Source organism: Rutilus rutilus (genome assembly GCF_951802725.1).
Source record: "Rutilus rutilus genome assembly, chromosome: 6".
NCBI classification, from domain to species: domain Eukaryota; kingdom Metazoa; phylum Chordata; class Actinopteri; order Cypriniformes; family Leuciscidae; genus Rutilus; species Rutilus rutilus.
The window spans coordinates 29,629,368-29,646,866 of NC_140214.1; the positions used below are offsets into that span (position 1 = coordinate 29,629,368).

At 38.6% G+C, this 17,499-nt stretch overlaps 2 protein-coding genes across 4 annotated transcripts in view; both read left to right on the forward strand.

The window, feature by feature from the left end:
* Window positions 1-2,917, forward strand: part of cdc14aa (cell division cycle 14Aa) — a 29,408-nt gene extending 26,491 nt beyond the window's left edge. For both annotated transcript variants that reach the window (XM_084412519.1, XM_084412518.1), the window contains one exon: window positions 2,352-2,917. In XM_084412519.1, coding sequence (XP_084268645.1) covers window positions 2,352-2,400 — 49 coding nt within the window. In that variant the 3' untranslated portion in view covers window positions 2,401-2,917. The remainder of the gene's footprint in view (window positions 1-2,351) is intronic.
* Window positions 2,918-6,754: 3,837 nt separating this feature from the next.
* On the forward strand, window positions 6,755-13,882 carry vcam1a (vascular cell adhesion molecule 1a). Of its 2 annotated transcripts, none has more exons than XM_084410281.1 (6): window positions 6,755-6,953; window positions 7,029-7,307; window positions 7,818-8,114; window positions 10,903-11,163; window positions 11,251-11,511; window positions 12,181-13,882. In XM_084410281.1, the coding sequence occupies exons 1-6, from the start codon at window positions 6,875-6,877 to the stop codon at window positions 12,327-12,329; spliced, it is 1,326 nt and encodes a 441-aa protein (XP_084266407.1). In that variant the 5' UTR covers window positions 6,755-6,874; the 3' UTR covers window positions 12,330-13,882. The 2 variants fall into 2 exon arrangements, with proteins under 2 accessions (XP_084266407.1, XP_084266408.1); XM_084410282.1 differs by having other exon boundaries at window positions 10,912-11,163; window positions 12,181-12,461.
* The last annotated feature ends 3,617 nt before the right edge of the window (window positions 13,883-17,499 follow it).

The following is a 17,499-nucleotide window of genomic DNA, read 5'->3' on the forward strand; positions in this document are numbered from 1 at the left end:
ATTAAACAGTGACAAGCACAAGACAGACAAGACTGTCAGGGCAGGACCCTGACACAGCTGGGGAAGGGTTTCTGAAAGCGCACTGCAGACTGTTCAGCAAACACTACCAGGGCTGCGTTCAGCACCGACGAAAAAAGTGCGTTGCACAACGTTTTTTAAACAGAAACGGTGATGCAATGAACACGCTGTTCTGATGACGCAAGAGTTGCAACTTGCAACTATGGCAGCTGAGAAGGCTATTCTTTGTGTTCTTTGTGAAGAATTTTCAGAGCCTGATGAAGTCGGTATAAATATGTTTAATACTACAAAATATGCCCGATGTTACAGTTACTGCACTTGCCGCCCAGAACAAAAGAGAACATCCCAATCGTGTGAAGGGATTGCTGAAACTGAAATGGAAGCACACATCTTACCTAATTCAGACTAAAACACATCTATTTAGCCTCACATACTGACTTTATTTGTAGTTCATACTGTTTTAATACCCTGTATTTTCTTTCTCATTTTTAGAAAAAGCACTTAATTACCATTGTTTATTTCTGTACCAGTACCAAATGTCATACACTTGCAATGAAGCTAAAAATATAAACAACTACATCATTATGTTGATATCCTATATTTTTACAATAAAACTTGTCAACAAACATGTCTTCTAATATCCTCAGTTGTTGCGCATACCGAGCTGCATCGAACACATTTGTAAATTACTTTCCTTGAACCCATTGTGCGAGTTCACTTTAATAGGCTACCGCGTGCTTTATATACATGTTGCTGCTGATTGGACTGCATTGGACTGACACACCCACCAAACAAGAGAAAACGTATCTCAAACCCCGTTGCACGCCGTTTCCAGGAAACATGACGTTCAACCCGGAAACCGTAGCAAAACGTTGCGCACCGTTTTGAACTTGAACGTGCCCCAGTATTTGAATGTTGAGCTGCAGCTCATTGGTCTCTGATGCAACAGCAACCAATCAGCTGCCCTATGTGGATAACTACTTGATCACTACCAATTGAGTTAAGGATCTATCAGCCAGCTCCTAAGTGATCTATTGCTATAATTTGAGTCGTAAATTAAATTTCTTACTACGAAATACTTTTAGATAATGTTAACGCCATAAAAGCTAGATTCAAGTGTGCTATTAAAGCCAATTCCATTTCCCTCTGTTTAGAAATCCCATTAAAGCTAAAATAAAATTGTTTATTGCCTAGATTTCTTTTCCCCAATTAGCGCTCTGGAGGAGTGACGCTCTGCATCACATTGTGTATGATGGTCACAGACTTGAGAAAATCATTGTTTTAATTTTTGTGTGTTTGGAATGACTTGAAAGTCTGGTAGTATGTGATCCTCAGTCATTTAAAGGGATACTCCACTTTTTTCGGAAATAAGCTCATTTTACAACTCCCCCAGAGTTAAACAGTTGAGTTTTACCGTTTTAGAATCCATTCAGCCGAACTCCGGGTCTGACGGTACCACTTTTAGCATAGCTTAGCATAGATCATTGATTCTGATGAGTCCAGTAGCATTTCTTTCAAAATGACCAAAGAGTTTCAATATTTTTTCTATTTAAAACTTGACTCTTCTCTAGTTAAACCATGTACTAAGATCGATGGAAAATGAAAAGTTGCGATTTTCTAAGCCTATATGGCTAGGAACTATACTCTCATTCCGGCGTAAGAATCAAGGAACTGTGCGGCTGTACCATGAGTGCAGCAGGCGTAATGATATGACGCAGCGCCTGAAAATAGTCCCCAGCTCGGTAACTTCTTCCAACGTGACCGGGACTAAGTTTGTCTAACCTATTAGACCTATTTTCAGGCGCTGCGTCATATCATTACGCCTGCTGCACTCATGGTACAGCCGCACAGTTCCTTGATTATTACGCTGGAATGAGAGTAGTTCCTAGCCATATAGGCTTAGAAAATCGCAACTTTTCATTTTCCGTCGATCTTAGTACACGGTTTAACTACAGAAGAGTCAAGTTTTAAATAGGAAAAATATTGAAACTCTTTGGTCATTTTGAAAGAAATGCTACTGGACTCATCAGAATCAATGATCTATGCTAAGCTATGCTAAAAGTGGTACCGTCAGACCCGGAGATCGGCTGAATGGATTCTAAAACGGTAAAACTCAACTGTTTAACTCTGGGGGAGATGTAAAATGAGCATATTTCCGAAAAAAGTGGAGTATCCCTTTAATGTATGATGCACGGTTTTTCTCTTTAACCTCTGTGTTTAAAAATCTGTTCAGATTTTAGAAGTTGTGTACTGAATTCCAGCCTTTATAATGCTTTGCACAATGCACATGTCCTTTCATATCAGTTTCTTAATGTCAATCTCTCTTTCCACAGTCCCTTCAGTCTGAATATGCTCAGTACTAAGGCTGTAATTATACACTGATGGCTGCAGCTGACCTTTTAACCATGGACGAATCATTCTGTGGACGGATCTCTCCAAAAAGCTGATAAAATGTTAAACACACACTGGGCGTAAAGTGTTCATTAATACATTTATACAGTGTTTCAGTTTAGAAAATAATGTAAGTCTGATGTATTATTCACAAATGTATTTAGTAATTTATTTTTTTCTTCATCCAAAATCAAACATATCTGCTGGTATTTGTTTGTGACTAACATTACAGTAGCTCACGATTTTGTAGGAAGTCACAACTGTAATGAAAATTTTAGCAGCGTGTCTGTGCATGAGTGCGTGAAAGTATGAATGCGTGTTTGAAGAAATATACATGTATGATCACATGACTATGTTACTGATTCAGTTATGTTTAGTAATATGATTGTACAGAAATCATGATTTTTAAAACATTTTGTACAGATAACTAATAACTGGAAAATACCTTAATAACTGGAATATACTTTAGATGCATTAAACCGCTGTCATTACACATCTCTTCATTTGTAAAGGCTGTGAGGTGGTGATTCTTTGTGCTATAAAAAAAATTATACACACACACACACACACATATATATATATATATATATATATATATACAGTGAGGAAAATAAGTATTTGAACACCCTGCTATTTTGCAAGTGATGCTCATTTTGAAAAAAGTTAAAATGCTAATTTACAGAAAAGTATTTTGTTTTCTCAGTGAGTAGCCCTTTCTGAGTCTAGACCGCTTGACTCCAGTCTTACAGGTGTAGCGTCTCCGTTCCCTCATTCAGGGAACAATGGTTTAATCAGTAACCGAGACATTCCCATTCAGTCAGTCACGTTCAACGCTACGTTGATACTAACGTATTGGGGTCCCTATAGAGAGTGCTACAGCCACTGAACTGTGATATGAATGTGTTGGAGACGCAGATGCTGGCAATTTGTAGCGTGCCCTTTATGGAAGTAAAATAATGACAAATGTTTTTGAAACAAAAAAGCTTGTTGAATTGCACTACTTGAAAAATATATGCATTACATTAACCCTGCTTGCATTTTAAAGCATTGTATTTTCAGGGCTTGCATTTTTAAGGGCATAGTTGTATAGTTGGTTTAAAAATACAACCTATAATATTCAACCGGCAGTTTTCAGTCCATTTTATTTCGCTTTACAAATTCGCTTCCACAAATTCAGTGGTTCAAATTCGACAGAAAATTCAACATTTGACATCCGGGAACGGCAGGAATATCAGTAGACTGCCGATTGATGATCTCCATAGCTGTTAGTCGGCCTCACCAGCAGGGGGTGCAAGTGGCTGTTGGCGAAGAAAACTATAGAGCAACGGGTGAGAGACTCATTCATTCGTTGAATTACAGAAATGGAGCAAGCAGTAGGCTATTTGTGATTATTATCAGGGCGATGAATTGTGATGATTATCATATGGAAAAGCTGATAAAGACACAAAAGCTGTGTTTACATTGAAGTCTTCACTGTTACTTTTGTACATGTAAGTTTTGCACAGCTTTCTCTGTCGTGACCGAGATTATGTTATTCCCCGATGCTGATGTACAGATCAAACGTTAAATCTGAGGTAGTAGACATATATTTCTCTTGGTTGTTTAGTTTTCTTAACTTTATATTGTGGTGCTGTGCTGCAGAACTGGGGATTCCCTCAATACGTCTCTCTCCAAGATTCCCCTGCGGTCTCAGGACACTCAAAGTAACTCAATGGACAAAGACTGGTCCCTTAAGGGAGTGGGGAGAACTTTGGGCATGTATCTGGGCCGGGGTCTCAGGACCATGTGAGACAGGGCCAGCCCGAACTCAATGCACGATTCGCTGACCTGAAATGTAGCAGAGAAGAACACCACTCAGCAAACAGACTCCACTTTCATAGTAGAAGATCATAGTAGAGGGAGCTCTGGCTTGAGTGATAGTGTCTACCACCGCTGGTGGTAGGCCACTGAAGTTCTCCGTGTCCTGTCCAGAAGCCACACGTGGAGGTTTTAGAGGTCTGGACGTGGGAAAGCAGGTCCTTCCTCAGGGGAATCTGCCAGGGAGGGCTGGAAACCAAGTCCGGGTGGGCCAATAAGGCGCAACCATCATGACCTGTTCCTTGTCCTTGCACAGTGTCTGTGCCAGCAGGCTCACTGGGGAAAACTCATACTTGCGTAGGCCCTGGGCCAACTGTGAGCCTGTACATCCGTGCCGAGGGTCCCCTCGGTCAGGGAATAGGACAACTGGCAGTGGGAGGACTCCTGGGGGGCAAACAGTTCTACCTGTGTGCCCGGGATGTACGGAGCGATTTGAGCTGCACTTCTGACTTCAGAGGAGGAGATGGTGGGTGAGTTGTGACATGCGACGTGAGTGTACCCCGCCTTGGTGGTTAATGTACGCTACCGTCAGTGTTTTCCGTACGGATCAACGCGTGCTTGCCCTTAAGCAACGGTCAAAACCAGCAAAACCAGGCAATTGGTGTACCACTGCAGTGGTCCCATCCAGCTGCATGCCCGAAGCTGCAATCCGTTCTTGAGGCATCTGTTGTAACAACAACGTGCCTAGACACTTGTTTTAAGGGCACTCCGGCCCATAGAAAGGCAAGTTATGACCAGGGACTGAATGTTCTGCGACAGATCGATGTGAAGACCACACAGAGTGTGCGGTGGCGCCATGCCCATCTCAGGACTCAGCCATGTAGCCAGTGCTGAAGCGGTCTCATTTGCATTAATCCGAGCAGCGTTACCACTGCGAGAATCAGACAACGACGACCACGGACTGTTGAGCAGCTGTCTTAGTATATCAAAACTGGAACAATTAGTATCCTCAGTTCCCAAACAATTAAAAAGTGTAATCGAAAGGAAAGGTGATGTGACACAGTGTTAAACATGCACTTGTCCCAATTTTTTTTTGTAGTGTGTTGCAGTCATCAGAATAAATTTTCCTTTGCACTATTGTCAGTTAAATAAAGGTTAAAGAGAAAATAAATAAGTAAATCACAGATTCTTAATTTTGTTAAATTTTACAAAATGTCCCAGCTTTTCTTGAATATAAACAATACAACTGTTCATTGTTAGTTCAGGTCCATTAAATAAAATTAACAGAGTTTGGTTCCAAAACGCAATAAATCCATTTTGATTAATTTGAGTAAAAATGTGTTTCTTTACCAAGAAAGTGGCAAGATGAAAACCACTATTTTCTGTTTCAAACTTTCACATAGCATTTTTTAGATTATAATAACATAAAAAAAATCAAATCCAGATTTTGATTTTCAAAGATTTATTATAAAAACGGATAGTTTTTCCCCCCAAAATGCAATAAATCCATTGAATCAATATTAAAGTTATTTTTCATATTGAAACTGTTAAAAAACACACAACAAAGTAAGTTTATTAGTATAATATTAGTATAATACGTTTCACACACAAAAACACATACTTTGTCATATTAAGAACACTAAAGAAGATTCACATATTATAGTATCAATTTTATATCACTTGTAGGCCTAAAATATTTTAATCAAGATTTTATTCAACCCATGGCCCTGTTGAGCAAGGTCACCACAAGCTATTGTGAAGCTCACAGTGACCTTACTCTACAGGGCCATGTGGTTGAGTAATGCCAGAGTTATGCTTCAAGTTTTAAACAATGAATAAAAATCACTTTCATTTTCTTGTGTTGTGCATACTATAAATCCATTGCATTAATATAATATCTGTGTAAAACTGTTCAAAATAGAACTGTAAAGAAGATTGAATTTGCACATGACACCTCTTGTATTAGACTACAGAAAATTATATTCATATTTGAGACATCTTTGTATTGAATTGATTGTCTTGTGCATACTATAAATCCACTGCATTAATATAACAATATTCTTTTTAAAAACATTCAACAACTTATCATTCATTAAGAAATCAGTGAATGGTCACTCTCAAAAGGCTGACAGAATGGGAAGCTACTCTTCATGACTGTCACAGTCAACATTGTTTGTCTGTGACTGAGAGAGTACATTATCATAGAAGGCACGCATTGGCACTCGCACCAATTTCAGAGGGCAAGCTCAGCACATCCTTCCTTTTTTCGATATTTCACTGTGTTTTCATTTGGAAGCTGACTTGGCTTGAAGTTTGCCCTCTTCTTTCCTCTCTTGCGTCGTGTGAGAACAAGCAACAGCCAAAATATTGTTCATTGTTAGTTCATGTTACAACTAATGTTGTAAACTAATGTTAACTAATGTTAACAAACTTATTGGAGGTAAGAAATTAAAGTAGCCTACCATTTTTATTATATGCACAATTTGGAGAATATGAGGAAAAAGTGAGCAGGTGTGGCCTGGAGTCTGACAGAGAAGTGAGCCAAATGGATTTGGTTTGGTTGAAGAAAATGAAAGTAAAAAGCAACAGGGGGATGGTTGAGCTGTATCTTGGCCAGAAACAGCCATTCTGGGAATATCCAACAGCATTCTGAATCCATGCTGAGTTGATGCACAACGAAAGAAAGATGTGTGGAATGAAATGCATCACTTTTGCACTGTGGATTAATATTCTCAGTGTAATAACAGGTAAGAAGACCTAGCTTACACTTTTTTAACATTTCATAATTTTGACAGTAGACATTTATTTTGTATTTTTTACAGAAAAAACTGATTTTAAAGTAGAATTAACCCCACCAAAGCCAGTTATTCATGTTGGTACGGATTTGGAGCTGACCTGTCAAGTGAAAGCTTGTCCAGCTAATGTGACCTTCATGTGGAGAGCATTACAGGACAAATTTCACGGCGGAAAAAATAAAGATGAGCAGACTGTTTCCCACCTGCTGATCAGGAACATCACAACTAAACAGGATATTAAAGTCGTGTGTAGAGCTACTTGTGAGGGGGAAAAAAAAGAGAAAACGTCAGATATAAAAGTGTTCTGTAAGTAATGTTTCTCCTGTTCTCCCAGTTAGATGTGATTTTGAGTTTATGGATATGGCAAACCATTTTAACATTTATAATTAGGCTAATATCTACAAGTTACCAGGATTAATATACTAAATATTCCTTGTTAATAATACCTATACCTACTCCAGTTTGGCCATGATTATTCATTTCAACTATTCGTATAATTATTGTTAAGTTACTATTTGATGATTGCATTCCTTACAAGTAACAGTTTTATTGTTGTTCCAATTGCTGTTATACTTTTCTTTTGAAATGACTACATAATGCTGCTCGTCTAAGTAGTGATCGAAATGTTATCAGTAATAACTGGAATCGATTAGACTAGGCAGTAGCAAATTAACAGTATTCAACATATATGTTTAATATATGGTAACTATAGTAAATATGTTTTATTGTTTTATGATTTGAACAGGGAGTAAAAAACAAACAAAAAACATGTGTAAATGATTTGGATGCTGTTATGATGAAGTGTATTGTTTGCAGCATTTCCACAAGATCCTGTACTGCCCAAAATAAAGAGTTTGATAGCAAACCAAACACAGAAGCTCAGCTGCACGGTCCACAACGTTTACCCTTTGGAGAGGATACAAATTGAGTGGCTTCGTGGAGATAAGAGACTCCATGTGGATCAACCTGAAAAATCTTTTGATAATGTTCAGAATTATTCCTCTGTGTTCAATTATACGCCGTCTGTCTCGGATCTGGGCAAGAATATTAGTTGCAAGGCAACACTGAACATTGAAATTGGATTGGAAAAAACTCGTACTTCGAATGCTGAATGTAAGTTGTAGAGTAACACTTGGCTACATTTTTATTAAAGGAATATTCTGGGTTCAGTACAAGTTCTTTTAGGTTGTGAGGCACTTAAAATGAAAGAGAATGTGGTGTTGATTTTATACAGCACATGCATTAATTCTTCTGTGAAAAAACGTGCTATTAAATAATATTATTGATCTGCGTGCATTGACACCATTATATGAGAACTGATCTGAGCTGGATGATGACATCACGGTTTTCTCCAGAGTGGCTCATATATATCTCGTAATGGCTCGTATTTCTCATATATATGCACTAAATTGATAACTTTTTTACAACAAAAATGAACCATCACTGAACTTATAAGCTGGACTATGACGCTATGTTCTACTAGAGCTGCTGTACAGCCGAAACAAACGTTGTAGCATTATTTTCCTGTTATCGCTGTAAAGCTTAATTCTTTGAAACAATCTGTATTGTAAAAAGCGCTACATAAATAAAGGTGACTTGACTTGATAGTTTCATCCTTACATCTAGCCAACTATCACTTCATCGGAACAAATAGAGTTTCTTCAACGGCGTAAAGCGCTAGATTGAAGCACTCGTCTGTTTGGACTGTGCACGAGCGCCAAGAGAGTTCACACAGTTCCCTTCCGCCACTGATAACAGCAACAACGAACACTCATCATGACTTCAAAGACAACACATCCCAGCGCCAGAACGCCTCCGTTTTTAACACGAGCAAATAAACTGCTTATCAAATGGAGATGTTTCTTTTGTATCCGGTACATCCGTGCCACGAGATGTTTCAAAAAGTGGTGGGGACAATTGACCCTGGCAAAAAGTGGTGTGGACATGTTCAACCTGTCCCTCCCGCAAATTACGCCTATGGTTGCATACCAGTCTAATATTGTAAGGACATTGATTTAACATTTTCATGCCCCTAAAACAAAATGAAATGAGACACGTATGATAATGAATATTTTCGCAGTTAGGTGGCGCCATGGGTGGCGCACGCGGGCGGTACACTCCGGTTTAGAGAGACCGCTCCTCTTGGGCGGTCCTTGGCCAATGACACTGCTATGGAGTCCAGACCTTTTGCCGTCAGTCTGAAAGTCTGGTTACACGAGATTTACTCGACAACAATGTTATAAAACCTGAAACGTTTTTCCTTTGCATTTTTCGCGTACAGGCGACACCATTGTCAAAACAATCCCAGTTCACACACAGATCCATGAAAACAACTAAAAGCGCTGTATTCTGCTGCCAGGCCAGTAGTTGGAGATGTCACTTTGTTAAAAAATACTACGTGCCTAGAAACTGAACACTTAATACGCATGATGTTACTGTTTTGTTTTCACAAATCAATTTTTTGTTGTTGTTTACACAGAGACGATTACGGTATCATTTTCAAAAACGCTGTTGTCATGAATGGCCAAAACGCATTAAAAAGTTTTTAGTTGAAAACGATGTCATGTAAACGGCCCCTTAAATGCTGGAGACAGGGAATGCAAACCTGTTTGGATTTCACCAGAGAATGTCTAATAAGGGGAGAAGTTCCATTCTCAGTAAACTTCCGGCTTCTGAACTGGTTGCAGTTCCACTCTGGTTCCATATGAGGGCGCTCAGAGGACGAGTGCAGAATGAATTGGGGTCTAAAAATCCACTTTTCTCAGGATATAATTTTTTGTCTAGTAATTTGAATGTTGTATTCGAAAGGAGATGCAAAGAAATGACACATTGCTGGGTGTTACATTTTTTAGAGTCACTTATTTGCTTTAAAAAGTCTTTTAAAATGTCAATGACGTCATACACATCGTACGACCAGAGATACTGCTTTACGGCAATCCTTCAGTCGCTTTGGTGCTTTCGCGCTCTGCACTTTATTTTCTCTCGAGGCATCGACAACACAGCTGACACAGGTAAACACACGTGCTAGACGAGTTTTTGTTTTGTTTGTTTCTGGTCCCGCTTCGGATGCCACGATGCCATCAAGCGGTATCTCTGGTCGTAATCAGTCCTTCACTGACCAATCAGCGTTCATTAGCAGAATGCTAGCGTGTTATGGGCAACAACAACTCAACCTGTAAGAAATCGAAAGGACACAAGTACTCGTTCATTCAACTTTGGACCTATAACCCATGTTGAACTTGCAAAACCTGCAATCAGATCTGAGATTTCTCAACGGCAATTGGGTGAAAGAGACAAATTTAGCCGTCTAGCTCCATAGACTCCCATTCATTTTGCCCTCATGGGCGATCGCCCCCAGTGGAACTCTGGTGGAACTACAACCAACATTCGGTACAATAGGACTTAATAGGGCCAGGCTCTCTGTAGACGGGCTCTGGTTTCACTGTGTTGGTGAACTTTGCCCTATGAATTTGTCTCTCGTGAAGACGTGTGTCCAATAGAAGATCTTAGCTAAATTAAAAGAATGCAAACTTTAAATCTGCAGAAGTGCAGCATTGCAGTAAAGTGGAGTAGATTGCATATTTTTCCATTTTTTATGTATTATATATCGAAATGTTTTTTTTTTTTTTTTTTTTTACGCAGCAGAGAGTGATGTCATATTATGACCATTGCGGAGTCTGTAAAATTTTTGCTTGCTAAGCACCTCCTTTTAACCCAAATTTTTGCTTATTTTTAAAGAAAAGGAAAGATAAATGGCAATTTTTAATCAACATTATGTCAAAAGTGGTGTCGATTGAGCTTAACTTGTACTGAACACGGAATATTTAATAATACAAGTTTATTAACAATTAAATTAAATCACTTTTCATTTGTCATAACTGATTCTACATTTCTTTCTAAGATGGTCCAGGGACTATTACAATTTCCAGTAATAATCCCTCAGTAAAGCTTGGTGAACATTTGGAGATAACATGTCAGGCAGATGGAAATCCCCAACCAACAATCTTGTGGTGGAAAGAGGAGACTGAACCTGCACAGAATAAGAGCCAAAATGAAAAGCTCATAATAAATAACGCTTCCAGGTCTCAGGCAGGTTGGTACCGCTGTGATGCAAGCAATGCAGTGGGAAGCCAGCAAATGAGGGTAAAAGTCATTGTTCTAGGTGGGTAAATGAACTCAGGATAAGATTAGCTGTCTTGTCTAACCATTTTAAACCTTTCCATGATCTTTAAACTCCATTTAAATGCAGGTCCTCCAAACATCCCCAAAATCCAGCTAAGCCAAAGAGGAGACCCAAAAGAAGGAGAGAACATCACCATATTGTGCTCTTCAGACGATGGGTCAGAAGAACTGACTGTGTATAAACAGAGCGCTGAATCAGGACCTTTGAACAAACAAGCTGTGCTTTTAAACATCCCATCAATCCAAATAACAGACGGAGGGATTTACATTTGTGAAGCAAAAAATGACTTCGGCACTGAGAGAAGCACAATCAACATTACAGTCGAAGGTGAGTTTGGAACATTTCTGGAGATTTCGCTTAGTAAATGTCTTTGCATGGGAAGTCACTTTGCACCAGTTTTATTTTAGTATTTATAGACTATTATAGTTTTTATTCATATTTTTCATTTTTCAAATTGGACAACGACTCAACTCCTGTGGTCAAATATGTTGACTCATGTTTTATTACGGGTAGCTTGTCACTTTCCCTTTTTGCTCGCAAACTCCTTTCAGTTACAGATTCAGTTGTTGTGGCTTTAAGCTACTTTCAGTGCATATCGTAGTAGCCTGAAATTCTATCCTTTATTTATGGACATAATGTAAACATGCACGGAGGAATAATGAAAGTATACAGTTTCCTGGCAAATCCATGCTGACAACTCTAAAACGGGAATAATTATTATAGGCTTACCATACTGATTTATGGTAACGCGTTTTGAAAGATGGTTGTATGATGTACTTGCTCATTATTTATATGTTATTAATTTTGAACAAAAAATTGTTACATGGTATAACTAAGAAACAAAGTTAAAAAAAAGTAATAAAAATATCTACAACACCCTTTAGCTGAGACATTATACAATAGCACTAATCATAACTCATTCAATAAGGCTGGATCAAATATTTCAGTTACAATGATGTTTCTCTACTCCAATGATTCTTTACCCTTTAAATCTAGCACGACCCGATGTGGTGAAAATGGCAGACCTGCCGGCAGCCATCCTGCCCGCTGCAGGGTCGGTGTCACTGCTGACTATCGCTGGGCTGCTGATCCGATTCTGCAGAAAGAAAGCCAGGACAAACTCCAGTAACATCACACTCAGCTAAACAGATGAAGAGCACGTCAACAAAATGAAGCATTTATCTGAAAGGAACATTCACCTGGACATTATCTATACTGTAAATGTCTCATGGCCAGGTGAATACAAAGCTGGGCTGTGTTTTCTGTACTTATTTAGTCATTTTATTACTAACAGTGTTATTTTCTAATAAGATGGATATTTGATGGACAATCTTTAAATACAATGTACACTCACCTAAAGGATTATTAGGAACACCATACTAATACTGTGTTTGACCCCCTTTCGCCTTCAGAACTGCCTTAATTCTACGTGGCATTGATTAAACAAGGTGCTGAAAGCATTCTTTAGAAATGTTGGCCCATATTGATAGGATAGCATCTTGCAGTTGATGGAGATTTGTGGGATGCACATCCAGGGCACGAAGCTCCCGTTCCACCACATCCCAAAGATGCTCTATTGGGTTGAGATCTGGTGACTGTGGGGGCCATTTTAGTACAGTGAACTCATTGTCATGTTCAAGAAACCAATTTGAAATGATTCAAGCTTTGTGACATGGTGCATTATCCTGCTGGAAGTAGCCATCAGAGGATGGGTACATGGTGGTCATAAAGGGATGGACATGTTCAGAAACAATGCTCAGGTAGGCCGTGGCATTTAAACGATGCCCAATTGGCACTAAGGGGCCTAATGTGTGCCAAGAAAACATCTCCCACACCATTACACCACCACCACCAGCCTGCACAGTGGTAACAAGGCATGATGGATCCATGTTCTCATTCTGTTTACGCCAAATTCTGACTCTACCATCTGAATGTCTCAACAGAAATCGAGACTCATCAGACCAGGCAACATTTTTCCAGTCTTCAACTGTCCAATTTTGGTGAGCTTGTGCAAATTGTAGCCTCTTTTTCCTATTTGTAGTGGAGATGAGTGGTACCCGGTGGGGTCTTCTGCTGTTGTAGCCCATCCGCCTCAAGGTTGTGCGTGTTGTGGCTTCACAAATGCTTTGCTGCATACCTCGGTTGTAACGAGTGGTTATTTCAGTCAAAGTTGCTCTTCTATCAGCTTGAATCAGTCAGCCCATTCTCCTCTGACCTCTAGCATCAACAAGGCATTTTCGCCCACAGGACTGCCGCATACTGGATGTTTTTCCCTTTTCACACCATTCTTTGTAAACCCTAGAAATGGTTGTGCGTGAAAATCCCAGTAACTGAGCAGATTGTGAAATACTCAGACCGGCCCGTCTAGCACCAACAACCATGCCACGCTCAAAATTGCTTAAATCACCTTTCTTTCCCATTCTGACATTCAGTTTGGAGTTCAGGAGATTGTCTTGACCAGGACCACACCCCTAAATGCATTGAAGCAACTGCCATGTGATTGGTTGATTAGATAATTGCATTAATGAGAAACTGAACAGGTGTTCCTAATAATCCTTTAGGTGAGTGTATATACAGTGTCCCCAAAAGGTTTTTGGACACATACCCCTGGTTTCACAGACAGGGCTTAAGACTAGTCCTAGACTAAAATGTAAGTCTGAGCTGTTTCCACTGAAATAAACTTGCACTGACTGATCTTAAAAATATATCAGTGCCTTTTTAGTTTTAAGATGCACATCGGTAATGTTTTTTTCTAAGCATGTTTATAAAAATTACTTAAATGTCCTAATTGATCTATGGTCTAATCCTGGCTTAGTCTAAGCCCTGTCTGTGAAACCGGGCCTTAAAGGGTTAGTTCACCCAAAAATGAAAACTCTGTCATTAATTACTTATAATAACTATAAATTATGCATAATTAAATGCAATTAACCCTAAACTAAACCATCATCCTAACCATATAGTAAGTAGTACATATAGTTATTATTACTCAGTACCAGTGTTGGGTATAGGCCTAGTTACTTTGGAAAGTAGTTAATTAGGTTACAACATTACCATCAATTAAAAGTAATCAGTTATGTTACAGAGTTATCTATTCATAAAAGTAACGCGTTAGAGTACTCATGCGTTACCAAAAATTAAAAGCCGTTTGCAGCGGCTCACACATGCTGCAGCTTAATTGACAGACACAGACAAAGATATTAATAAAAATGATGTTTATTCAGCCAGCGCACATACCTGTATTTACATCCTGTTTTCGGTCGAAGTCCACAGTAGTCGATTGTCGAGTTCACGCGCGTGATCATAGGTCATAACGATCATAACTCGACAATCGACTACTGTGGACTTCGACCGAAAACAGGATGTAAATACAGGTATGTGCGCTGGCTGAATAAACATCATTTTTATTAATATCTTTCACATCTACTGCAGTCAGATTCACCCGCGTTCACTCCGAAGGAATCACTCACATGACCTGTGCACTTGTAATGACACATCAAGGATGTTAAGAGCCTAAAAGCAGGTTTAAAACTTGCCCCATTGAAGTCAACAGGGTGCAAATTTTAAAAAGAGGATAACTCGGTGTAGGCAACACCGATTTTTGTCGTTGTTCTCTGTACTGACAGCACTCCAAATGTACAAAAAAATGAGCTCAATGTTAAAATTGACCGGAGTTCTCCTTTAAATGCACCTAGAAGTCGTGACTCCTGACAATGAATAACGTCAGTCATCCGACTAAATTAACACTGCAGGATAACAATAACAGGAAAGACAGTCAGCAATAGGCTATTCCACATGGCGTTTTATTTATTTATTATCACAGAACATATTAATCAAAATTCGCACCTACCCAGCCCGGGTAGCCTAGGCTACTGTATATGAGCACCCTACAAGATAACTCCTGATTTTTTCTTTAACTCTAATGCAGTTATCAAAGTGCATCAAGTGTGCTTACTTGTAAACACAACCTGAGGTAAACAGGCTTGCAGATTTAAATCCATTTAGAAATGAACAACCAGTCAACGATAACAGAAATTAACAGCTGCCTGTCAAACAAAAATGATTACAAACCGAATTAAATCCTTACTACTAACCCTACTTCCATAATCCAAACGCTGTCCTCTCTGCCATCTTGCCGGGAGTTAAAAAAAAAAAAAAAAACCCACACACACACAGGGTCAGGCGCAGGGCACAGACGTATCACAGCCATTGACTTTACGATCACAGCGCTTCGGCTCCGCTGATACATCCGCAGGTGGCACAGTAGACCTAGGCCTACTGTCTTGACAAAAAGCAGGCTGCAGTCGGGATTTTCCTTTCCTTAAAATAACGGATTACTTTTTTTTTAAAATAACGAAGTTACTGATTACTTAACGCACGAAACTAACGCGTTAAGATACACATTTCACGAAAAAGGGAATTAGAGTACTCTAACGCGTTACTTTGTAACGCGTTACCCACAACACTGCTCAGTACTTAAATGTATAATTACACAGTAATACTGACAGCTTAAAATAAAGTGTAACACTTTTCTCTACTTAACCTCATTTCCTGATTCCTCATCTTGCATCATGTGTTTGACATCACCCTGACAATGAAGCAAATAGTCTAAAACCACGGATAACCACTGTTTTACACACTGCGTGTATTGAAATCTTGGCACAGATCAAAGGGAAATTCCTTTCTCTAAACTTTGAAGCACACAGACTTTCCCTTTTCCTCCAAAAACAATGTAACGAGTTTATTTGACCTGTTAATTATCACAGGCATTGTCCATTGAGTTTTCGTATCAGTCAAAGAACACGATTTCTTCAGGAAGTTCCATCCTTTGTTCCAACACTCCGGGTGTTAAAATACACTGCTGCAGTTTAAGTGCTCTCAGGGCTGTGGTTATCAAGTGATTTGACTTGATCAAAGGGTTATTAGTTCATCCAAAAGTAAAAATTCTGTCATTAATTACTCACCCGCATGTCGTTCCAAACCTGTAAGACCTTGGTTCATCTTAAGGACACAAATTAAGATATTTTTGATTAAATCCGAGAGCTTTCTGATTCATATCAAAATTAATATTTTGATGACCACTATTAAGTTTAAAAAAATTTGTTTTATTAAATTGTATAAACTTATTTAAATAACTAATTTGAACAAACATTATGAAATGTTAAATTCTTTGAAAATATTTATAGATGTTCTTACCCGGGAGTGTATAAAGTTTTGTAATTATATTAACTCTTTCCCTGCCAGTGTTTAAAAAAAAAAGTTGCCAGCCACCGCCAGCATTTTTGATCATTTTCACAAAAGTTTCATGGCCCCAAGATTTTTTGTTGTTGTATGATTATCTGAATATGCAATATTTCTAAATAAAGAACTATATGAAGAACTCTGCTTTAAAAAAAAATTTTTATTATTATTTTTTTTACTTTCAAGTATGTTTCTAGCTAGATTCTTTTAATTGAGTAAAATATTCACTCAGTATTCATACTTTCATTTAGGGCCCATTTACTTATGCGTTTTGGTTGTTAATTTACACGACAATGGCGTTTTGGGGGGCCTGAAAACGCAGACTCCAAAAATCAGGTTTCAAAGTGCAAGTTTTTGAAAACGATACTGTTATCGTCTCAGTATAAACAAAAAAAAAAACCTAATTTGTATAAACGGTGACTTCATGCACACGCGTATTAAGTGTTCAGTCTATATGCACGTAGTGTTTCTTTACAAAGTGACATCGCCAACTACTGGCCTGGCAGCAGAATGCGGCGTTTTTGGTCGTTTTCACGGATCTGTGTGAACTGGAATATTTTTGACAATGGTGTCGCCTGTACACAATAATTTTCAAAAACGCAAGTACATTGTTGTTGTGTAAACGTTCCCTTAGTAGGGATCTCTCTCCAAAACAGCAACAAACAAACAACAAATGCCATTTTAGAAGGTCTAATAAACTGCCGTGTGCCCCCAGAATGCATCTATGTTAACAGTAATCTACTGTATTATTGAAATACAGCCATTGCACTGTAAAATCATACTGTAGTTTTTACAGCAATTCATTACAGTGTGGAAATATATCACCTGGTTGATAAAGCCAAAATTCTGAAACTGACTAATTATATGAATGGAACAGAATAGAAAAGAAGTAAAGATCCAGCGATCTTTTAGGTTTTTATAACGTTTGTCCGAGTTGTTTTGTCTATGCGCTTGATTCTGTAATGGCTGACCTCTAACATCCTGAGCTGTTTGAGAAAATCTCTCATTTGCCTTCCTAATGAGATGTTCTGTGTTGATGGCTTTTTGTTTTGAAGTCAATTTTCACCCATTTTTGAC